Below are 25,343 nucleotides of genomic sequence, written 5' to 3'. Positions count from 1 at the left end.
CACCTCTGACCAAGTGTGCCCTGTAAGACAGCGCATGTTGAAGCCCGAACTCCCCAGGTAAACCCCTAGTGCACCCACCAGTGACCTGGCTCTGATGTGGGCACTGTGCCACCCTGCCCAGCCTGCCTGGGACATGGGAATGCTCCTCTTGCCTCCTGCAGGAACCAAGCCTAGGGACAGAGGGGCAGCTTTGACAGCACAGGAAGCCCAAGGTGATGGATTTCATGACGACAGCCTTATTGCCTATTGCAAGCACCTTGCCTTTCCCAAACCAGTCTCAAGAAGAGCAGCCAAGAGCCTGCTCTGCTTTCCCCACGGCAGCACACACCTCACCTGAAGCTGATGCTGCAGCTCAGCACAGATTTCCTGTATCCCTTGACAAGCGTTAGTCCCAGAGCCTCTCACTGCGTAAAGTGGACGTATCAAAAGTGCTGTGAAGGACTGGCTGAGTTTTAAGTGGTCTGAAATGGCTCCACTAGACTTGGTCAAGATTGCTTTAAAATCATTTCCCATTAGGACTGTGACCCTCTCTCTTTACAGCCAGCATAATGACTCTACCTCAGGGGAAGATAATTACATCCCACTATCTATACACATCAGTACACGGCAGACAGCCCCGTGCCTTTCTGGAAGAAGCCAGAGAAGGTAATGCAGGAGGAAAAGGAGATGACATTGGATGCCCCTCCATCCCACAAGTGCAGCCACCCTGAGCATTTCCCAAGCTCGTGGATTAGCCCCCGGGAGGGATAAAGGGATCCAGAAGGCACAGAGTGTTTCTAAAGCAGAACAACGACAACTTGTACAAATCCAGCTCTGGTTTTGTGAGGATTAAAATGAACTTCACCCAACTGTGAATATCCGGTTCCAGGGCCAAAAGGAATGGAAAAGCACTTACTGATGCAACAGCATTTCATTCTTTCAAACCCTAAGCCCAATGCTTCCAAAAATTAAGGACAGGCAACAGTAATGTTATGGCTGGGGGATGCTGGCTGCAGGGCTTTAACTGCTGAGCTGCCAAGCCCTGCTCCGAGCACAGCGTAATGAAGCACAATGCACAAAGAGAGGCAGCTCCTCATTCCTGCCCTTGCTACCGGGATAACCAGTGGGGAAAGGGAAAAATAATCCCCGAAGCCAGGAGACTTTGGATGAAGTTGTATAAATGACCCGTTCCCTCCTAACACACGGAAGAAACAAATGCAATAAATACCTGCAAAGCCATTCCAGCATTTTGGATTAAATGGATTACAGAAATGGAAAGTACATGATGCAAGATGTTATAAAACAAGACGCCAGGAAAGTGCAGGAATTTGAATCAGGCTGGCAAATGATCCCTGCAAACTATTGAGGAAAATTAATAGAGAGAAAGGGTAGAGAAAGGGTACAGTAAGAACACTGACAGAGGAACGCTGTTGTGGGGATGTGTAAATTCAGGACGCCAAACTCCCACTTAAATCCACTGCAGCCCTGGAACAAGAAGAGCAAATCCTACTGTTAAGAAGCACTAGAAGCAGCAAAGTCAGATACACCAAACCCTGCTCCGGGATAGGCTTTTCCCCTGTGCATCCCTCAAGATTGAAGTTTGTGACTTTAATTATTCCTGGCACACTGTGTATATAGGGATTCAATGCAGGGATTACTAGCAGCATCCTTGTTGTAAGTGCCACTTCTCAAACCAATTACACTTCACTGGATGTCAGCAACATACACAAGCAAACGAAGTAGATAAAGGCAGCAGGATGGCGAGATACAGATCTGGTGCAAGGAAATTTCACAAGGTCACCCAGGAAAATAGAGACACTTAGCATCTAAACGGCTCCAAGGTTTCTAATTCCACAGCGCATTAAAGCTCCACATGACCCAGACACAAAACACCTTCAATACACCAGTGACTCCAAGCAAGCCTTAGCTAAGCCATGCTTGCTTGTGGAGAAGTGCCATCAGGGTGCAGGAAGAGAGAGCCAGGAGACGAAGAGCAACCTCCAAACTCCGAGGGATGGCCCCATCCCATCCCTTGCCTCTGACTGCTCACGGCCAAACACGGATGGATGGGAGAAGCCAGGAAGAGAGGACGTCACTTTGCCTGGAGGCAGACGGAGCAGCTCCTCGGCTGCAGGGCTTCTTCACAGGCTGACCCCAAGCTGTACAGCCTGCACTTTGCCTTTCCAGAGCTCATCCTGGAGCGGATCATTAACCTGCACTAGCTCTAACAAGAACTCCAGGAATTTCCATGGAGATGGAAGCACAGGGAAGTCCAGACCCCAGGTAGAGTGCAAAGAGCTCATGGCCCCTCGGCTATTGTGCCTTTGAGATGGGACCTTGAGAGAGGTTGTTCAAGTTTCATCCTGGGGTTTAACCTGCCCCTAATGATACCCAACCCTACAGCTCTCCCATGGCTGAGGACGGCAGGTCCCAGGCTCTGCTGCCAGTCTCCTTCCATGCAGATAAATCCCATCTCTGTTTCCCTTTCTGTGCACCAAGCAATCCTGCTTCACCGACCACACAGAGGAAGGATAATTATTCACCAGCAGAAGATGCTAAAGCAATGCAAAAAAATGGCACAGCTCCCGAGGGATCCATCCCTCTGTACAATTTGCATTTGGGCTTCGGAGGAAGTCTTCTGCTTTATCCTGTCCCTTTCTGCCTTGCTTTAGCAGGCTCCTGCACCGGATAAAGAGATTTCTTCTCCCGGTCGGGGTGGCATTTCCACATGTAAGGTATGGCTCACTCCTCTCTCATCCAGCCTCACACACCAAGCAGAGAGGCAGAGACTTCTCCAGACATCCTTTTTCGGTGCCTAATTCTATTTCTGCTCAGCAATACAGTGAAATTCCACGCAGAAGTATTATGAGCTTGACTGCCTTTATTTGTTTAACAGTTCCCATTTTCATTAAGCTGTTGCTGCTCGGCAGGCAGTAATTCTATTTGTGTGATAGCCGTATTCATCTCGTATGGGTGTAGATGCTGCTCTCCTTTCGTTTCTGGCTGAAGAAGCGAAAGTCAGCAATGACAGAGCCAAGGGAGGACTGGGCAGTCTCACGGCTGTTTGTGGGTACATGTGGGATACAACTTCCACCTGCTTTTGCAGAACACGTCCCAAAGACTCGGGTCATGGTCAAGACCCCAGTGGGGAATTTTAAACCAGTAAAATTCCATTGGGAAATGACAACCACTGCCCAGGTACACTCCAGAAATGGCAACATCTGTCAGCAGAATCAGCCCGTCGCATAGAACCATGGAATGGTTTGGGCTGAAGGGACCTTAAAGCTCCTCCATCCCCAACCCCTGCCACGGGCAGGGACCCCTTCCACTGGAGCAGCTTGCTCCAAGCCCCTGTGTCCAACCTGGCCTTGAGCACTGCCAGGGATGGGGCAGCCACGGCTTCTCTGGGCACCCTGTGCCAGCGCCTCAGCACCCTCACAGGGAGGAGCTTCTGCCTAAGAGCTCATCCCAGTCTCCCCTTGGGCAGGTTCAAGCCATTCCCCTTGGCCTGTCCCTACAGGCCCTTGACCAAAGCCCATCTCCAGGTTTCTTGTAAGCCCTCTACAAGACTCAGCACTGCAAACCTTCTGCACCAGCTCAGTGCTGACCGAGCATTCCTGGTACCTGAGTATCAGATATGAAAGCATTAATTACGTGTCTAACTCTTGCCAGTCTCCAAGTATCTCGAAATATCTGGTCCCGGGAGCTGCAGGATCTGATGAGAGCACAAAGAAGAGAAGCCTGGTTGGTTGGCCTGCACCAAGCCCCAGTCAGACAATCCCCTACCAGGTTCAGGCAACCAGACAGAGAAATAACAGGCGTTTTGAAATGGTAATGACTGACCTGAGACAGTCAAATGACTCATCCACACCTCTTAGATGTGTCCAAAGCCATGCAGGAGCAGGGAGCCCTGCCTGCTGCTCAGCTCTGGGCAGGGAATGAGCAGTGCAGGCAGGAGAGTGCTGGGAGCTCCTGCAGATGGGAATGGAGGGGCTGTGGATGAATGGGTGGATGGATGGATGGATGGATGGATGGATGGATGGATGGATGGATGGATGGATGGATGGATGGATGTTCGGGATGCCCAGCCACAGGCACACCCAGGCAGGAACCTGCGTGCTCAGCCCTGGATGCAGAGGCCATCGCCGTAGCTCAGCAAGATAGATTTGTTGTGAGCGGCTGCCCATCGGCACCCAACGTAACCAATGCAATTAAGAGAGCAGCAGATAAGATGCCCTACAATGTGAAACATGGATCTGAGCGAACAAAGGGAGAATGGCGAACACCGGGAGACGCATCTGTATTTCTCAATCAATGTCTCCTCCTGCCTCAATTCCAAATCCTTCTTTTAAGATTGAAAACCTTTCCCAAGTGAAAAACAAGCTCAGCATTTCTCTAACTGCTTCCTGTCCCTTCCCCTCTTCAGAGGGCACCCTGGTAGAATACCAGATGCTGGAATAAGCCACAAAAGCCTCCTAAATAATTACCTCCCATCTCCTCCACTGCAAATTTATAGTCCTGCATCTGTGTCAGGACAGAGGCCTCTTTCCATCTGTCTGCAACGCATCCTTTACGGAGAGGACACAGAGGTGGAATGTTTAATGGGAGCATCTGAAAATGCATTAAACGCCTGGAAAGCAAGCGGCCGTTTCGCCGTGTGCTGTTCCCTGCCTTGTGGACGCTGCTCAAGTGGAGGGGGGGGGCTTGCTTTACTTTAAATATGACAAATGATGCCGGTCCCATCTTGTAATTTCCCTCTCTGTGCAGCGCGTCTGTTCATGACAGATACTGTGCGGCTGCTTAGGTGTCCCTTTATCTGCTAGGAAAGTATTGTCTGTTTGGAACCAAGTCATCCTCAAACAGTAGCCCCGGAGGGGGAGAGAGAAAAGGGAGGGGGGAAAAGAGGCGAGGGAGCTGTCAACTGGGAATGCATCCATGCTTCTGCTGCAAAGGCTCTGGCAAAAAGCAAGCATCGTATTTAGCTTTAGCTACATCCTCTCTTCCCCCCCTCCTAGACCATTCTTTCCCAGTGTCGCTCACCACCTCTTTACCCCCTCTTCCCACAAAGACCTTACCACTAACATCCATCTGATTTCCCACTTGCAACCTGTGGAAACAAAGCAAGCCCAGAGCCTTCTCCTGCAGGCCTGTGCCGGTGCAGAGGAGCTTCAGGCCCCAACCTGAGCAGCGGGCAGAGGAAGACAGGCAACACTGGAAAGAAGGCAAACCAAAACACATAAAGGATGGGGAAAGGGGGGGATTGGGAGGGAAGGAAGAGAAGGGGAGGGGGGAGGCAATCGCAGGGTATTTATATTTTGTGTTTAAAGAGAATCTAAGCAGGAACTTGGCAATTTTCTGTAGCCAGGATTAGAACAGAACAAACTCAACCGCTCCGTCCTTCTGCAGAGCCCTGCGAGCTGAATCGCGCTCTGCAAAATGGCCAATATAGAAAGCAGCTCATAAATCCCTGTGACGCAAGTAACTTCCCATTACTCTTGGGGAAACAGAGGCAGAGACAGATTCATTAATCCAAGTAAATGAATCCGTGAAGCAGGCTGGATATCTGAATCCCCATAATGTCCCACCCAAGAACCAGCACCCAGGGCCCAGCAATTTCCGTGCCACGCAGCCTGGCACAAGCACAGCAATACACTGGAATGGATGAGAGTGTTTGTAGGAAGGAAAAGTACAGTCATTAAACCACACCTGCCTCGGCCATGCAGCCTGCATCCTTATTAAAGCATGGTTTACCGCTGCAAAACACCTCCCACCATCTCAGTCATCGCATTAATACCAAAGACCAAGGTCACATCGGTAAGATGCTGCCTCAGAAAGCTGCTGAGTAGCAGAGAGTTGCAAAACCTGTCTGAGCAAGTCCTCCAGCAGCTCAGCACCACGGGGTAAAGCTGCCTTTGAGATGCCATCATTATCCTGCAGCCTGCACACACCCCGAGAGGATGTTGCTACAGGCTGGTGTCCTGCCTCCAGCTTCTGGAATACAACTTCCATGTGTGCGCAGAGAAAACCTGGGTCTTTCAAGCTGTTCAGAGAGTTATATGTACGCACAGAGCTTTGTAAGACACTTAGGTTAAAGGACTGTTAGGACCAACACTGAATTGAAGACTTCTAAGATGAGGAACTGTCCCTTAATTATTTTTTGGTGGGGTGGGATTTCCTTGTTCTGAAAATAATGAAATTCCACACATAGACCTCAGAGCAGCCTTCCAGTATCTGAAGGGGGCCTATAGGGATGCTGGGGAGGGACTCTTGATCAGGGACTGCAGTGACAGGACAAGGGGTAACGGGTTCAAACTGAAACAGGGCAAGTTTAGATTGGATCTAAGGAGGAAGTTCTTTCCTGTGAGGGTGCTGAGGCACTGGAATGGGTTGCCCAGGGAGGTTGTGAGTGCTCCATCCCTGGCAGTGCTCAAGGCCAGGTTGGACAGAGCCTTGGGTGGGATGGTTTAGTGCGAGGTGTCCCTGCCCATGGCAGGGGGTTGGAACTGGATGATCTTGAGGTCCTTTCCAACCCACACTATTCTATGATTCTATGATCAGGCCACACATGAGTGGCCCTGCGTGGACCTGCTGACACTACCAAAGCACCACGCTGTGTGATGCTGACCAAAGGCCCCAAGCACAAGCCTCCGAACCACGCAGTCCAGCCCCGCTGACACCAGCCTGCCTTTGCTCTATAACCAGGCAGGACACAGGGCCATGCACACGCACGTCCAGCCCCAGCAGCCCACCCGCACAGGGGGACAGGCCGCTCGCTCCATCTGCAGAGAGCTTTCCCATCTGCGCCACTGTACTCGCTCCGACAGACAACCCGCTCCCCTTTCATCCGCTCCGCGGTGGCCGCTTCTCCAGAGCTGCCCATCATTTCCTTATCAAGCAGGAAGAACGTAGGATCACTCGAGACACAGCTCAGCCTTGCTGAGATTTCACTCTCTCAGCGGGTTGTAAATGCCCCTATAATGTTGGCTTTTTTAATCTCGTGTTATTATTACCCGCGGCTGCCATTCAGGCTGCAGAGAATAAAGCGCTGAGGCTTTCAGGACCCGCACAATGGCTCTGTGCCTTTGCCAGCAGTTGGACAAACAATACCTCTGTGTTTCAGCTTTATTGGAAACCTTTCTGTTGGGGGAGTCTGCCCGCGTGTGCCCCTCCGCTCGGGCAGCACACAGGCACGAGCCTGTGGATTCAGCCGTGATCTCAGGAGCACGTGCCTCCGCCGCTGCCTACAGAACCGACACCAAAGCGCGCAGGCAGCTGCCCGCGATCCCAGCGAGCCTATGGAGGGATGGAGATAGGGGCTGGGAGAGCCAGTGGGTCTTCCCTATAGATCAACCAGGGAGTACAAAGCTTAACAGGGCCCCTCTGTGGATAATGACCTTCATTTCTGCACAAATCTATACGGAAGTCTGATGATCAATGACACAACTCTGAAAACGTCAAAACTCCGCTTCCCCAGATCACGTTCTTACACGAAATCCTGGCTTCTGCTTCCAAGAGCCCGAGATCCTCCTGTTTGCAAGGAAGGCTTCAGAAGTGCAACAACCAAAAAGCGCAGGGCTCGGAATGCGGAGGGGGTGTGAAGAATGCAGGGCTCTCCTCATCTGGGGAGCCTGATTGCTTCACTTGGTTCATTGCTGCTTGCAGGGGACACTGTGGATGTGCCAGCATCCCCAGGGCTGCAGATCCTGCCTCCCTCAGAGCACAAGCCATGCTGCACGCTCTTCACTTATCCAAAACCCGAGAGACAAGTCCGAACCACCCCCCCCAGACCCAAGGCTGACTTGTCAAGCTGCTCAGAAAGGCGCTGGGGTTGTTCCATTCGCCTTCTGGTTTTAAGCAACGGAGTCACGTTCTCCTTCCCCCGCTGTCTAGGCAGGGGTGCGCTGGGTGAGTTTATTTATGCCTTCCCTTCCCTTTCTCTCCCTTGTAAATAAAAGCCCAGATTCCGTGTACTTGTAAAACTTCAGGTACAACTCCACAAAAGTAGGGCAATAGAAAACATGCCAAACACTTCAAGGCTTGGCAACAGCGAGTGCCTGCCTGTCTCCGTGGCAGGAGGAATGTCTGTCTGTCTTCGCCAATGTTTCTGAGTAAGAATGTCTCATCCCGATAGCCTGTGTACGTCTGAAACACGGATGCTGTCAGCTCGCCAGGAAGAGCCCTTGACATTAGGCTGGAAACCACGGCCCCATCTCCCCTCAATACCAGCAAAAGGCAGGGAAACCTGGCAGGTCTGGAACCTGCGCATCAGGCGCTGCCTGCAGCAAGAATCCCAGTTAAAATGGAAGAATCATAGAATCATAGAATGGTTCGGGTTGGAAAGGACCTCAAGATCATCCAGTTCCAACCCCCCTGCCATGGACAGGGACACCTCTCACTAAACCAAGAGGCAGAGGTGCAATGAACACAGCAGCCTTGCGGTACCAAAGCACCCACTTCCCAGTTTCCCGGCTCTGTGTCCACAACTCTCTTTGTCCTATGCTTGGGAGCCTGAGGTATTTTGAAGGGGAGGCAATTGAGGACTGCTATCTTAAACAGAATAAACACAAGGTGGGTGGTTTGAGCACACGGTGTGTTATCAGCGCGGTGCTCTGGGCCTCATGCACCTGGAGAGACAAAGCGCAACCTGCTCCCAGCTCCAGCGTTCTGGTGCCGGGGCTGGCAGGGGAAGATGAGCTCTGCTCTCTGCGGACACAGTAACTGGATTGCAATGTTCTCTTCCTGAGAAGAGTAATGAAGTGCCCAGAGAGCCTGCGGAGATGTCAGAGAAGCAGCTGCCGTTAGACCCTCTGCAGGCCAAAGGCAGATTAAGGATAACACAGCACCAGCATAACAGCATCTTATCAACCGCTAAGAAGAGGGGGCTGAGTGGCGGTGGTGACATCGGTCCGCATCACAGCCCAAGTGTCCAAACAGCTCTAAAGCGAGGAGCAGCAGACAGCTGGGAGAGCCGGAGCTCCCATGGGCTGTCTGGAGAGGCGATGTGAACACCTCCCATTCCAGCACCGCTCTTCATCCACAGCATTTCCGAGACATCCATTCACCCTCGACACTCCAAACCACAGAAGTAATATCAGCCCAGGTAGAGATGGGCAAATAAACACGAGTTAAATGACTGCTCAAGGTCGTCCAAGGACTACGAGAGGCACGCGCGTCTAGCGAGTAGATTACTCTTCCCTTTTGAAAGGCACACAGGCACACACAGGGGATTGGAACTGCTTAGCCAGGTGTGGAGCCTGCTGCGAGCAGCACAGCTTCACTGAGCAGCCGCTCTTCCCGCTGCCGCTCATCGGTGCTAACATGTAAGAAAAGCAAACCTTTATAACAAAATCCATTCAAATAGATGCAAATGGGGTGTGTGTGTGTGTGTGTGTGCGCGCATCTGGGCTAAGTTCCTGTAATCTACGCATCCTATTTGTTTGCTCGTTATTAAATTACCCACAAGCCATTGACGATTCGAGTCTCTCTCCGAGAGGCAGAGATTAACTCGGAATTGCTATGCAGAAATGCTGCTCTCCAGCGAGATCAGCCTCACGATGAGCTGCGGACATTTGGGAACGAAGGTGAGCTTTCCTGCAAGAAATGAGAGGCACAGAAAGATGGGAAAACGCTGCTACGGGGGGAAGAGGATGCGCAAGGCAGGAATCTATGGGGAATGGTTTCACACACGCTGCATACAGTGGTTTCAGATGGGCTGACGAAGCCCACTCGTGTTCCTGGAGCACAGGAGCCGTGCTTCGGTCCAAGCACTAATGCAAATGAGATGCTCAGTGAAAGCCAACGAAGCCAGTATGTAAATATCAGTTTAACAACCCCACTGACAAAGCCTCGGCTCCTCTATAAATAGCTGGTTTATCAGCAGGTGATGCTGAAGCAGCTATCCTGGCTCCTCTTCCCACTATCCCCTGTGCCATCTTGGTTTTACTGACCCCGGAGACACAACGATTCTTCACTGTACGAGGCTTGCTTCTCCACCACTACCTGCAGAGTAGCTACAACCACTCGCCAATACAATACATATTTATCAAGGCCCTTACACAACAAGGATCCTGCTGCACTACGCACACGGTGGCTCACAGCTGCAATTAGAGGGAGAAAATGGTTTAGAGAAACAGAGAAGTCATGCAGCCTTGCTTTTAAGCAGGAGGTGGCTGAGGAGCTGGTCACTCAGGAGCCATCAAGCATTTAGGGAATGACTGACACAAAGCCAGGCACTGTCTGTCTGCACTTCCACTGTGCACTTGGCAAACAGAGCATCCGAGATAGCAACACCTTTAGTAGCTCTAGGCCACCGGAGAAGCGTTTTGCATCTCAAAAGAAGATGTCAAAATCCTGCTCTCTTCCCACCGCTCTATTTCATCTCGAGTTATTACTTTATAATACATAATAAATCTTACAATCCATTACCAACCCTTTGGGCTGCACAGGCAGGCATCCCTTCTTTCACACAGGCACAAGACAGCTAACGAACAGCAACCCCACAGCAGAGCTTTGGGCCAGCACTCAAGAATATTCCATCCTGGTAAAACTGCCACTTGGATCAGCCCAACAGGATCGCCCTGAAACCACAGGAATGATGTTTGGGGCTATTCACGTGGATTTGTGTATGGTCTCCAGAAGCCTTTTAAAGCCTCAGTCTTCCTCCTGCTGCAAAGAACAGTGACAACATACTTGATGGGCTGGGGTTGTAAAGAGGCAGATTGATGTAGAGGAACAGAATGGACTTTGTTATCCCTTCCTCCCACTTGCTTCGAGTTTCTAAAGAAACCTTCTGAGCACAACAAGTTACTATATTTCCCCAAGCCATATGATAAGCAGAAAGAAAAAATGAACACACAGACAATCAACACTTTTTTCCCCCCTATAAAGTCTATTATATTCTTACAGCTCGGACAGTGCAGGCTCTGGAGCTTATCCTGAGAGGGAACCTGCTGTGCTGGGCATCATTGTGATGGTCTGTTGGCTTTAAGACCATTAGAGATACGGAAAGGAAACTTCTGCAGTAAACTTCACTTATTGAACTCTCTTTTCTGAGTGGAAGTTCTTCTGGTTTCCACTATTTATGGAAATAACATAGAGGAGCTTGACTTAGCAGAAGAGAAGCTTAAAATAAAGCCATGCTCAGAAACGCGGCGGAATTTAGCAAGAGAAGGGCTAAACATTGCCAAATTGATCATAAAGACAGAAATTAGTTGTTCACATTAATCAACCCAAAAAAGCCTCACATAGCAATAGATTTGCAATCATCTTCACTGCATTATTTACTCTAATAAAATTGCCATAAATCTAATAGCAATAGTAAGTAGCACCGAGGACGAACTGAAGCATCTTACATAGCTCAGTAAACGCAAGATGCTCCAGCAAGGCATCAAAACAGCCCGGCCCAGGAGAAATCCACACCATTGCCGCTTCCTTTGTCGTTGCTGTAAAGCTACATATAAACCTGCAGTGCCAACTGACCCACAAGTAGCTTGTTCTCTTCCCCAAACCTCTACATGTGCCACTTCCTGTAGCTCCTGCAAAGTGGCTGCTCCCTTTGTCCGCTGTCTCCTTTCCATACCAGCATATCCATCACCCAGATCCTGGATTTTCGTTGTCGTCTGCAGTCCTTACAAGCCACGACCTGAAGAAAAGTTTAAGGAAGTTTGGTTCTCCTTGCGGTCAATTTGGAGCCCGCAGAGCGCTGCTGAAATCCAGCTTATCCACAGTAATGCCCTCTTCGCACTTATTTAACGGCAGCCACTCACCGAGGACAGCCTGGCAGCCGTCTCCGCGCATTGGAGACTCCACCACGCTGCCAGGAACTGTGCTGAGCCACGTCCCCATCACACGTCAGTGGAGATGGACTGCACCCTTCAGCTCGGGGTGGAAAGATCAAGCTGGTAGATGGGTTCTCTTCCTTGCCAGGTGCACTGATTTTTATCAACGGGGAAAGCCAATTAAAGTTGATAAAGACACATTCTCTGCTGGTTTTTCCTCACTGCCCACTGCTCAGTGCCAGTGTAATGGATAATGTTCTGCCTGTGGGTGTATTTTCTAAGATCTGTCAGTTCTGACAGCATTTTGGCACCTGGATAACTCAAGATCTATACCAAGAGTCCAGGAACGCACCATTTCTCAGTAGCTGATGGGTACATTTTTCAGCAGGGCTTCCCTAATTAAAGGGCTGGAAAGAGATGATCTCAGATTGATAGGTTTTGCAGTCAGATGTTTTACACTTGGTTTGATGAATTATAGATCACCTTCTGCAACTTTTGGAACACGTGAGAAGAGCATGCGAGAGGAAAAGAGAGCAGCACGTCCATAACATTACCACATAATTACTTGTTGCCAAATTCCACCTCTGTCCCTACGGCAAGACCATTAAAGACATACCCAAGGAAAGCAATGCTCATTGAAAAGAAACATAAAAAATCATATACAGCACTAAATAAGCTGATGCTATGAAGTGAGACACTGCTGCTCCGGAGGTACTCACACATGGCAGGATTTTGCCCCAGACTGGTTTGGGTTGAAGGGACCTTAAAGCTCATCCAGCCCCAACCCCTGCCACGGGCAGGGACCCCTTCCACTGGAGCAGCTTGCTCCAAGCCCCTGTGTCCAACCTGGCCTTGAGCACTGCCAGGGATGGGGCAGCCACAGCTTCTCTGGGCACCCTGTGCCAGCGCCTCAGCACCCTCACAGGGAAGAGCTTCTGCCTAAGAGCTCATCTCAGTCTCCCCTCTGTCACTTTACAGCCATTCCCCCTTGTCCTATCATTAGATGCAATGTAGCCTAAAAGCGATAGAGAAGAAAGTCCCAGAATAACCATCTGGAATGGGGAAAAAAACCCATTTGTTGTTAATTTAAACCATGAAACCAAAGCAATACAATGCAGAGCAACCAGGACGTGAAAAGCATTTCCAGGCACTGAGAGGTTAAAACAATTATTTGAACAGCTGGGAGAATTAAAATGGTAAAATAATAGCTACCCTTCAAAATTGTACAGATGCAAAGAGCCTCTTCAATGAATAACTGATAAAGGGGAAAAAACACTGCAGAAGAGAAACCGTTTCACGCATGAAGGTCACACAAGTAACAGCTCCTCTCAAGAGCCTGGGGTTTGAGCCTCGGCATTAGGTGAAGTGGTGGGGTTGACACAGCAGCCTTTGACCTACACGGAGCCGGGGTCAAATCCTGAACGCTCCAAGTTCCACATGAAAGCGACTTGGGGCATATCCTTCCCACTGCTTTTTGTAGGCTGTCTCCCCACCACAGCACAAGCAAGGTCACACAGGATCACACTGGAATTGCTGGAGCTGTCTGTTTGCTTTCCCAAGGAGTTCTCCCAGCACTGGCACAGCCTCTGTGGCTGCATGAACCGGTGCAATTGGAGCAGGCAGCTCAGGTGATGTTATTGCCCTGTTATCCAGGGCTCCCCTAAACACAACCCTGATCCATGCACACAGCCCTGCTCCGTATACACAACCCTGTTCTGCACACACAGCCCTGCTCCATACACACAGCCTTGCTCAGTATGCACAACCCTGTTCTGTACACACAACCCTGCTCCATACGCACAGCCCTGCTCCACATGCACAGCCCTGCTCCGTAAGAACAACCCTGATCCATATGCACAGCCCTGCCCCATACACACAGCCCTGCTCCATACACACAACCCTGCTCCATACACACAGCCCTGCTCCATACACACAGCACTGCCCCATACACACAGCACTGCCCCATACACACAGCACTGCCCCATACACACAACCCTGCTCCATACACACAGCCCTGCTCCATACACACAGCCCTGCTCCGTACACACAACCCTGCTCCGTACACACAACCCTGCTCCATACACACAGCCCTGCTCCATACGCACAGCCCTGCTCCATACGCACAGCCCTGCTCCATACGCACAGCCCTGCTCCATACACACAACCCTGCTCCATACACACAACCCTGCTCCATACACACAACCCTGCTCCATACACACAACCCTGCTCCATACACACAGCCCTGCTCCATACACACAGCCCTGCTCCATACACACAATGCTGTTCAGGTAAGAACATGGTGCTCTGTAGTTTTCCATAACAAAATGAGTCTGTAATGAGCAGCCTGACTCCTTAGGAAAGGTCTAAGAGGAAGAATAAAGCCCATGAGGACTGCAATGTCTAAGCCATGGTGTACACATTGCTGCTCATCACTACAGGGTACATGGATGAACACTCCCAGGCGAGCCAAAGCTCCTGCAGAACCATCTTAAGGGCAAGGATGAAGTGAAAACACAGCCAAGTCAGGTCTATTTGGCACCTGGCTCCAGCTACCCTTGTAGGCAATGAATCCTCTCTCTCAACTTGCTATTTTAAAGCAAGAAACCAAGAATCTTCCCCAAGCAGAGAAGAAAATTGACAACTGAATGTGCAGCACTGCAGAGAAGAAATCAGCTGCACGCTGCCAGCTCTTGTTTCTGTTCCTCACCCACTTCAAATGCACAACCTCTTCCACATAAACACCGAGCACACTGATAGAAGGACAGCGACTGAGCACACCCCATAGCAGTCCAAAACCATGGATGCTCTGGCAGAAAAAGGCAGAATGGGAACAGAAGGCCAACTCCATCCACCCCAGCAGTCAATTCCTCCATGGTTCACACATATCATTTCTGCAGTCTCCAACTCGAAAGTCTTAACTACTCCTTTTCGCCTTGGAGTCAAAGGAAGAAGTCAGACAGCATAAACACGAGATCCTCCCACAAAAGGACTTTTTTCTCCAGCCAAAAGAATTTGTTATTCCAGGATTATTAGAGCGTTTCTGAAGAACTGAGACGTAGCCTCCTCAATCTGCGTGTTTCTTCTCTCTACAGAGTACAGCCTGCTTCAACCTACTCCGAACACAGACATTGCACTTGTCTGGTTGACAATTATAGAACCACTGACTGGTTTGGGTTGGAAGGGACCTTTACTCTCATCCAGTTCCAACCCCCTGCCAGGGGCAGGGATACCTTCCACTAGAGCAGCTTGCTCCATGCCATGTTCAACCTGGCCTTGAAAATCATCTGAGTCCTGATGCTGCAGGTATCTCCTCTGCTGAGTTTGGCTGCTCAATAGCCAGTGATGCTAAAAGAAAACATGAAGAGGATGAGCCTGCAGCCTTCGCCCCCTTCTTGCTCAGATCAGGTTGGACACCCCCAGACACACAGCCCAGGTTTGACCACTTGAAGGATCAGAAACATCCAACATGTTGCAGAAGGGAATAGTTGTTACCCTGTGTCTATGCAGAGCAAAGCAGCCCCTGCCACAGAAAGTAACAGCGTGGCAGAAGGTTTCCAACAGAGACCTTGACCTTCCCGTGGTCTTGAGGGACCCAGTGCCACATTCTTACCACTCGGGACCTGGTATTCCACCCAGTGGCACACATTTTGTCTAAATCAGAACCATGAGGACAGCTCCACTGCAATCTGCTCTCCTCCACTCCGGCTCCCAGTCTGCTGGCAGGAGCTGCTGGACCAGTCAGCACCTGCCTCTTCTTTGTCCTTTAGGTGACTACGTCACTGTGCTGCTGGAGCAGATGCCAGCAGCAAGAGCTGCACAGCAAACCGCTCTAGCTGGGTACATAACCCGCCTCAGCAGAGCTGCTGTTCGCACTGGGAACCCTCAAACCCACCTCTGGTACCTTGTGGTGGCACTGGTTTTGATAGGAACGTGGATCTGCAGCTTGTCCCCTCGCTGTACCAGTGATGCTCAGCCATCGATCTTTTACTTGCTCATAGCAAACAGCATCCTGCAAGGCTGATGCATAGAGAGGGAATGTACTTTGGATCCTTCAGGGTGAAAACACCCTGCATGAATGTGACAGGATGAGAGGGAAGCTGAAGCAGAAAAAGAAGGTGTGAGGCTTTACACAGCACCCACACCTTTCTACCCTTCTTCCATGGAGTCTCTGAATCCTTCCCATGTTTCCTGGAGTCAAAGTCCCCTGCGCCAAGCAGCCTTCATGTTCAGTGAGGATGCAGAGAGGGATGCAGAGGATTACTCTACATCCTCAGAACCCAAAGGCTTCTCTTGCCCCTCTGATCAGCCATGTTCAGACACATGTTTAAAACTAAGACAGCCACTGAACTCTGCCTTGGCCCCTGAGGGAGCTGCAGCCTCCTCTTCCCAAACCGAGCTTTCCAAAGCCAGCTCACTGCTGTGGGGAGCAGGCAGCCCCGTGTCAGCTCCAATGCAGAGCTCAAAACGAAAGGAATGCAAAGGAAGAGGACAGAAAGGGAGAGGATGCACAGACACCGGGAGGGAGCAGGGGAGAAAATGAAGACAGAGGGGAAGGGAAATGCCAGAGCCCATACTCCAGGAGTAGGTAATAAAAAGATAGGAGGAGAAGGAGGTAGCAAAACCAGTATGTGTCTAGCTTGCTAGGACACACTGTGAGAAAGACCTTATAGCTGGCCAGAACTGCTCACACTGCCTGGTGAGGAGGGTATCACTCACTCACAGTGACAGCACTGAGCCCAAGCGTAGTTTAGAACATACCTGGAAGACCCACAGCTTCGGTTTCAATCACAGAACAACATTTAGCCTCACCTACAGCTCAACCGTTCGCTATGCGCTGTCCTGACCTGATGGAACCACCCCAGGGCCAGCGCGGCATTTGGAACGAGCTGGAATTCTGCACACCATGAAACAAAATAAACCCAACCAAAACCATGACGGAGGAATCAACCTGGCAGCGCTATACCCAAAACCGGGGATCCCTCAGCCTCCGCGTTTCTAGATCCTGCTCAGTGGGATCCTAAGAAGATCCCAGACTGTGAACCTCAGAGAAAGAGCTTTGAAACCCTGAAGGTATCGTTGGTCTATTAAAGAGAGATAATCAGGTGCATGCCTAGAAGGAAGCTTGCAAGTAGGAACTGCCAAGGCAGAACTCGAGGGCAGGTTCTCACAGCTCCACAACACGAAGCTCATCAAAACCTTCAGTGGCACTTGAGAAACCCATGCCAGGACCAAGAAACGCTTCCAACTGTTGAGTCGGAGGCAATTACCAGGGAGAACACAAGCTCGCCTGAAGCAGGGTGCTGTGAGCTTACCATCCTGCTGTCAGGGCGGACCAGGTACCATGGTCAAGTAGAGAGCAAAACGGAGAAGCCAAGGAAAGCACCCACAGAGAGAGCAAAGCAAGAACAAAGATGGAGCAAGAGCCAAGGATCACGAGGAGGAGCAGGCAGGATCCCAGATGCACGGGTACAGCCTAGGGGCTTGTGGAGCAGTTCAGAGCCACTGAAGAAATTCCCTCACATCCCCGTCTGCTGGGTTCAGACATCAGTCAGATCCAAACCTGCCAGGGAGATTAACTGCAGATAGGTACAGATTAACACACAATCCCTTTCATCCCTATGACAGTGTACTAGACCGCTGCGCTTTGGAAGACTCTTCTCGAGGGAAGATGCCTACTTCAACCTTCAAGCACCACAACACTCCTCCTGCTTTATGTTGTCCCTTAAGAAAAGCTTTTCATAGCAGCAATGAAAGCTTTTTGCACTGAACAGCTGGAGCCAAAGTCAAAGCACAACCTGGCAGTTTTGTTGGCTGAACAGAGATGCCATTGAAGCCGAGCGTCACAGGCAAAGAGCCCATATTGACAAAGGTCTGAGACACTGGTTCAAGACATTAAGAGTCTGCAGTTTGCAGGATTTACAAGCAGCACATTTTGAACCTTACCCTTCTGCTGCAGCTGGCATCCAGGGATTAGCTCCTGTACTTCTCCCCTTTAAATCACTTTTTCCATAACACCTATCAAAGCCACCATCTCCCCAGCAGGAGCAGCCAGGACTTGCTGTCGGGTCGCCCCAGATGCTCAGTGAACTCTGTTCTCCATGCGGAAACCCTCAGATCCCACAGTTTAATGAAACGGGGATTTGGATCCAAGATTCGAGCTTCCATGAGCGGGATTTCTGTTGTTATAGCAGATCTGGTTCCTGACACAGCCACTGTGAACTATGTGACAGGATATGAACCCTCTTCTCTGTACTCCTACTACATGATCTCACCCTTCGGTTCTTCACACCCCCCTTTTCTCTACAGTATTGCAACACTTCATTGATTCAACACAATCGACAAGAGAGCAAGGAGGCAGAGGCAGACTCTGGGATTGGAACAGCTGGTTTCCTTGATGGCATCATGTCCCAAAGAGAGCTATGGGATCATAAGAAAAGAGACTGCTTATTCTCAACCGCAAACAGCTCCGCACCGGAGAAGAAAGCACAACCCTGCTGACGGCGAGAGAAAGGCAGCGGTGGGATTTGGAATCTATTTCCCACTCTTTGCTGGGTCATGCCTGAAGATTCTGTGGGAGAGGAGCAGAGGAAGTCCCGCTCCAAAGCCTATCACTGTGCTCACAGGGGCTGTGAAAACACCAGGAACACCATTCCCTGTGTTACTGCCCAAAGCCCACGTGCAGAAATGCTGACACAGCAGCTCCTCAATGGCCACACGCCACAACTACTGCACCCTGCGCCCATTAAGCTGCGGAATAAGCTCATGCCAATCAATTGGCTTAATGATAGATGGATAAGGATGACCAGCAGGGACTGAAAGAGATGGTCAAAAGTCACTGACCCTGAGACCAAGCTCTGAACTTAGACTAGACACAATGACCACCAATGTCCCAGCCAACGACCATGCAGGGTACCCACCACGGGTTGACACATCTTAGGTCAATGCCTAGCAATAAGCTCATGCCAATCGATGGGCTTAATGATGGATGAATAAGGATGACCAGCAGGGACTGAAAGAGATGGTCAAAAATCACTGACCCTGAGACCAAGCTCTGAACCTGCACTAGACATAATGACCACCCATGTCCCAGCCAACGACCATGCAGGGTACCCACCATGGCCTGACACATCTTAGGTCATTCCACTCACACACAGTTGTCATAGGAACACAACATGCCCCAGTTTCCTCTTATCTCAACTGTTGTCCTGCCTCAACATGCAGCAGCAAACCCAAGGAACTGAGCAGGAGAAGGAGGTGCTGAGGCCAGCAAGGATCAGCAGATAATCTGGTCCACACAGCTTAAGTTTCTCAAGCACAAAACACTTGACTGAACACCACAAAGAGTAGGAAGCAAGAAGCTACCTTAAATCCACGAGCGCTTTTCCTTCTTCCAGGTTGCTCATGTGTGATATCCTATCTTTTATCTCATCCTAAAACAAGAGAACATGCATTAAAGGATCAGGCCATCGTCTTCTGAAGGCTGGACCCTTACGCAGCTCTCTCTTGCCACAAGGGGTCTGCTTCCATTTCTCAAATGCAAAGGCAGCAACCGACACTTGGATGGAGAAGGCGTATTCCAAAGGACAATCCTGACAAACAAGGCTGCTCTCTCTTCTCTGTGCTGCAGTGCCGCTCTTGTTGAGTCCCTCCAGTGAAGCTGATTACAGTGGTAAGAACAAGGCAGCCCCTCAAACATTCAGGTAAGCCAGTCTTCAAGTGGAAATAGGGCATTTCAGAGCAGTGGAACTGAAGTCGCTTGGATTTGTGTCTCAAAGTTGAGTTCCTCTGTGACCAAACTGATGTCTAATAAAGGGTGAGTCAATACCATCCCCACTGCACAAGCACCACTGGGGTCCCTTCCCTCTACCTAATTGCCTGCTTTCACAAGATATACAGGAACTTATTACTTCAGAGCCTTTGTGCCTTCTGAGGAACATCACTGCAGCTCAGCAGCAGGTTCAGAGCAAGCAGCGAGCGGAGCAGAAACCAGGCTCACACACGCACAACACGGGTACATGAGTCCCGTTGCCTTCATCAGGCCAAAGCTGCAGGCAGGGCTGGGGAGCCCCTCCAAACAGGGGAAGAGCTGGCACATGAGACCCACAACAGGGTCACCCATGACACCAGAGCAGGCTCTGCCCTATTCTCCAGGGGCTGCTCTGTACATCACAAAGCTCCCGACCTTCCAACGTCTGTTCAGCTCCATACAAAAGCAAGCCAAAGCCCTGTAAGGCAGCGCAACATCTCAGTTGACATTTCGGTCCCCGAGAGAGCAGCTCTCCTTTGGCTTTGTGTCAGCCACCTTTGGCTGTGGCAGAAAACAGTGCAGAGCCTGTTCTCTCAAGCAAATCCATCTGCCTGCACAAAGGTTCCCAGCGAACAGACAGGAGGTGGCAGCTGGAGAAAGGAGACCTGGGATCACTGCACACAATCTCACCTTTTGCTGCTTATCCGCGTTCACTGCACACAGCCTGGCTCTAATCCATCAGTGCAAGAAACCCGCTCACGCACCCACACGACTGCGGAGGCTTCCCTGCATTTTATGGGGCTCCGTTGCAGCGAATGTCAGGCTCAGCAAAACAAGAAGGCTCCAGGATTTGTCTCACACTGCCTGGGATCAATCCTGCTCATTCCCCAACCAGCACACACTGGACACTGCATTAAACAAGGAACCTGAGAGCAGTCCATTGTCTTGAGCTTGGGCCATAGCTTTGCGTGCACATACCCCCCATCAGCACAAGCTAGAATGAAGCATGGCTTTCACATTAAATAGCACCCCAAACCCTTGCTGTTCTTGAACAAAGTGTCACCCCAAGTGCCTCAAGACATTTGCTAAAGGGTGGGAAGAAGGGAATTCATATTACCCCCTGTCTATCCTCAGCACCAAACCTGCTTCTGCTCCAGAGAGGTCCATCTGGAGTCTGTACGGATGCTTTAAGGTTGGCTTTTGCAGAACAAGAAGGGGGTCACTGGTGTAGCACAAGCTACACAGCTATTTCTCTAGGGGCACTACAGCCCTATCCCAGTGCCTTCATTACATCAGCTCAAGGTACACGAAGCTGGAAGAACCCCACCAGCATCACAGCATCCATTAGGTTTTTCCATGGCTGTCTACTTCTGCAAGGCTTGGGAATATTTCCTGAGCCTCAGGATGCTCCTGAACACACTTGGTACTAAGAGACAAAATACAGCTTCGATGTGCCACAGGGAGTTAAACAGCCCCGCCAGCATCCTGGAGCCCAGAACAGTGCAGAGCTTAAGTGATGATAATCCTTGGTGGCCACCTTCAGCACTACTGAAGACAGAAGCTTTCAACTGTTCCTGCTGATACGGCCTGAGGGAACCTCTTGTGTTCAAAGTGAGCTATTGGGGTACACCTGAATCCACGAGAAGACAAAGCAGTTGTGTCAGAGAGCCCGGGGTGGGGGGGCATTAGAAGCACCCATACAATCCACTGACATACTGTGTTAGCTGCAGCCAGTGCCTCCATCGAAGTATGTGTTTTCTCCCTTCTTTCACCCATGGAAAGGACTCAGCAGAAGTGTTCAAACGCGGAATTAATACAGCACTGAGATGAGACAAACAAACAGTAAATCAGGCTCCTTTCCAATTCCTTCGCAGAGATGAACAAGTCTCCATATCGTATCCATAACCACAAACGCTCCTGTTGTCAAAGAACTCCTTTCATAAAGTTATCGTGTCTGTAATTGAAGCAGGGTAGATTGCCTGCCCTGCCAGAAGGAAAAACCTCCCTTCTTCAATCTTTAGAAACATTCTGGGGCTTTTTAATCCTATGCCAATTCACTCCTCTAAATTACACAGTTCTTCCCGAAGTTTATATCACAAAGATGTGTTTATGTACACTTTCCTTCTGAAGCAGGCAGATAATCACTTTGCCAGCTAGAGTTTCAACCCTTGATCCAAGGGCTCACAGTCCTATCAGCAAAGGCTCTCACCGAAGAGGGTGCTAGATGGGAACTTAGGGGCTTAAGTGGCTGGGTTGGGGGATTGCACAGGACTAAAGAGGAGAATTAACTCGGAACAAGTGCAAGTCCTTGTGAATGGAACTTCGAACAAGCAGAAAGGAGATGTAAAGATCCAGGAGCAAGTAACTGCAATGGGAAGGTGCCATCTCACACCCAGCAGAAGGACCCTGCCCATGCCAAAGACTTGCATGACCTGGGCGGATGGGTGCTCCCTCCCTTCAGTTTTTAAACCAGTGTCCATAGCAGAGAAATTGTGGGTAAATTCAAGCATTTTCAGAACACTTCAAATCACCCTCCCCAGAAAACTCAAAGAGAGATTCAAGAAACAAATAAATGAAGAAAAACGTTCTCCATCTCCCTACGAAGCGCTTGGATCAGGTCAGGACTGAAGTACACGCTCTGCAGAGAGGAAACCAGAACGATCACTGCGCACACTTCAACCTGCTCAGGAGCAGAAAACAGACAAATCAATCTCGTGCTCTTCTTTCACCAACATTAAATTCATGCTGAGAAGGGAAGCAGGTACCTGCACCGACACCGAATGCTGCAGGTGTGGTGGTGCTTGTTCAGAGCTCCCACTAAAGGAACAGTGTAATAGTAACCGAGTAACCCTTAGCTTCCCATTACACAGCTCAGTGAAGGAACCCAACAGACGAGCTGCTGTGAAAAACCAACCCCAGCCCTTGTGGGCAGCAGACATGGGCTGATGGAGAGAATGCCGAGGCAGATGGGGAGAGGGGATGGGAAATGACAGAGATGAGCAGGCGCAGGGCAAGCAGCGCGCATGAAGGGCAGGGGCAGGAAAGCTGTGATTTCACAGATGTTTGTGAAGTTAAATCAACAGTTTTCCAATGCCATTATTTTCATGATCGTTCCCCTCCTAATACATGCAAGGAACCAGCTGTTTGCAAAACGACCTTTAAACCCTACCCACTGTACCTTATTAGACCAAGTCAGAGCTGCAGGTTGACTGGTCCCAAAACCCACTTCCCCCGGGGCAAACAGGCATTCAGCAGGGACGGAGGGTGAACACGCTGTCACAACAATCCTGCTGCATTTCTGGATGCACACAGCAGAGCAGCAGCTTCCCCACCTCAGACACTGCAGCACCAGACGAGCTCAAGGCTTCACTACCTCCTTCCTCACACGACAAAGATAGCAAACGCTAACTAGAGCAAGTGCTGGCTTTCCGGACAGCTTCTGTGGGTGCAGAGGTCTCTCAGAGCCTTTCACCAGCTCTTACAGGCCTCTAACCAAAGAAGATGTTAAAACCAAATGCAAGCTTCTTGCCAGCAGATGAAAGCAGCAGAGCAGAGCGAACCGGCACTATATTCAGATCACTGTATCTTCAACGTGTCTTGTTCCTAGAGCTGAAGCACTGGCATCCAGCAAGGCTCCTTCAACAGGCTTCAAAAAGTCTAGCCAGGACTGACAGCTTTAAATTGCTTTGGAAGCATCACAAGTGCACTAGGAAATCTCCGCAGACAAGGCGGCCTGTTGGGCAGACAGTGTCACAGAGGGGTGAAGCCCATGAACAATTAACACAGGCACGATGCAGCCACCAACCTAACAAAGGTTGGATGTTGTAACAGATGAATGCTCCACAGTCTCGGACAGAGAGGCTCTGTCCAAGCAGGACTTCCGCCTTCTCCTCCAACATGCCATAGCCCTGATGGCTTCCTACTAATAGCAGGGCTCATCCATCATTCACTAACGTCCCAGGTTTGGCAGGGCAGAGAAGGATTAGTTAGAGCAGCCTTGCTCGCTTGGTAGTAACTCTTCCACCGGCTCGGGACCAATGCCACCAGAATAACCCCTGCACATGCTACACAGGCACATTGAGCTGATTGGTGAAGGCTTCAAATCCCATTAGTCCTCAAGGTATTCGGCCCCAGGACCTGCTAACAAATCCAGCTGATGGATGGAGCGTGGCAACTGCACAGTGCATGCGGCGGGAGGCCATCCTGCACAGAGCACGACCAGCGAGCAGCATCACAAATCTCTGGTTCCCCCAGTTTGTCACGAAGGCTTTGGCATCACTGATGTAATTCCCCAAGTTATAGCCAAGTTGTCAGGGAATGGCTCTAATGTTAGCACGGAAGTTATGGAAGTCAGGGCTACTTTGGAACTTCTCGGGAGTCTGCAGGCATTTGACCACTGACCTTATGCTTCCAACCAGCAGTTGCTATCGACAGCAATTTCGGTGGATCTGGTTCAATCTAACTTCAGCAGCAAAACACATCGTTTAAAAATTGGAAATCAACTTCTTTCTGCCCAAGAGTGCTTGGTCATCAGTCTCCGGGAATTAATCCGAGGCCCAATTTCCACTCCCAACTTGCCAGCACAGTGCTACAAATCTTGTGTGAAGGAATCTGGCGTGAAAGCAGCGTGATGTATCACAACACTCCCTCACCCCCAAGCAACTGTCTCCCATACTAGATAAGCCTGACTGAATTCAGGCTGCAGCTCCCAGGAAAACGCTGCTTAACGCACAATACAGACAGCATGGAACTAGAGGAACCTGTTAGGTACAGTAGATCCATGCAGGTCCTGTTCATTCAAGCCTACAGAGAAGTGATTTTTAAAAGACAAAGAAAAACCCCACAAGGCAGCAGAGAAACACATTCCCGAGAGTGCTCGGCCCTACTTTGCTTGAAGTTTTGATACGTGGCTTCAAATGAGCCTTTTCTGATTCATCCACTCGAAGGCCGCATCCCAGCATGGAGCCAGGTACGGTTCTTGCTCCTCACTGCGGAGCTGTGATTGTATTTGTGTCATAGAAAAAGGAGTGGATTGATTTTAAACTGGTTCAGGCAAAATAAGCTTTCAAACAAGCAGGACTGTAGCACAGTACAAGTAACAAACACCAAATAGCTCAACTTCAGAAATTGTAATGTTCTGACTTCCTTCCCTCTTTACCTGTAGTGTATCTGAGATCAGAACCATCAAGAGAGAATTAGACCCAAAAGCAACTCTGATTCACTCTAGCGGAGTCAAAAACCCAACCCAAACCCCCAGAAAACCAAAACTAAGAGCACATGGGCTGTGCATGGAACTGTTACAACCAGGCTGGCTGTGAGAAGATAAATGGGGCCAGAAGTTCTCCATCCTCCTTCCAGCCCAGGCAATGGACACAAGAACTTGAGAGGAGAAGATGATGCAGGGCATGGACTAAAGAACTATGGAAGAGGAGTCCTGGGCACAGCCAAGTGAGCAAAGAAATGTAAAGCTTATTTATGCCTTTGTTCTCTTCTAAAAGGATGAACTCCAGGAGGTGCCACGTTTGGGCTTTGTGTGGACTGCAAACAGCACAGAGAAGAACTGGTTGGCCTGGGTTATTGAGTGCTGATGACCCACCAGGCTGTGGGGGACATGAGGGCTTTGGGATGTGCTGAAACACACAGCAAATAGAGAGCTCAGGCCTCCAGTTTCACAAGTACCAGGGACAGGCAGCAGCATCATACTGTGGGACATGGCTCATTCATCCAGGTGGTGGTTTGCACCCTTCCAGGCAGCTCCATGGTTTGAGTTATTCACCGATGAACTCCTGAGGGTATGCAGTGCTCTGGGTAGACCCCAAGCTCCCCAGAAGCAAGAACTG

General features: G+C 50.1%; 1 protein-coding gene across 9 annotated transcripts in view; it reads right to left on the bottom strand.

Moving 5' to 3' along the window:
- The window catches only part of CHCHD6 (coiled-coil-helix-coiled-coil-helix domain containing 6), a 122,808-nt gene that overhangs the window by 20,681 nt on the left and 76,784 nt on the right, over window positions 1-25,343 (bottom strand). The window contains exon 9 of one of the 9 annotated variants that reach the window (XM_065687029.1): window positions 11,152-11,620. The exons of the other annotated variants lie outside the window; for them this stretch is intronic. Coding sequence (XP_065543101.1) covers window positions 11,489-11,620 — 132 coding nt within the window. The 3' untranslated portion in view covers window positions 11,152-11,488. Of the gene's footprint in view, window positions 1-11,151; window positions 11,621-25,343 lie in introns of those variants that run through there. 9 annotated transcript variants of the gene reach the window in all.

This window comes from Lathamus discolor, chromosome 7 (assembly GCF_037157495.1).
Source record: "Lathamus discolor isolate bLatDis1 chromosome 7, bLatDis1.hap1, whole genome shotgun sequence".
NCBI lineage: Eukaryota > Metazoa > Chordata > Aves > Psittaciformes > Psittacidae > Lathamus > Lathamus discolor.
This window is presented reverse-complemented; position numbering and strand designations above follow the sequence as displayed.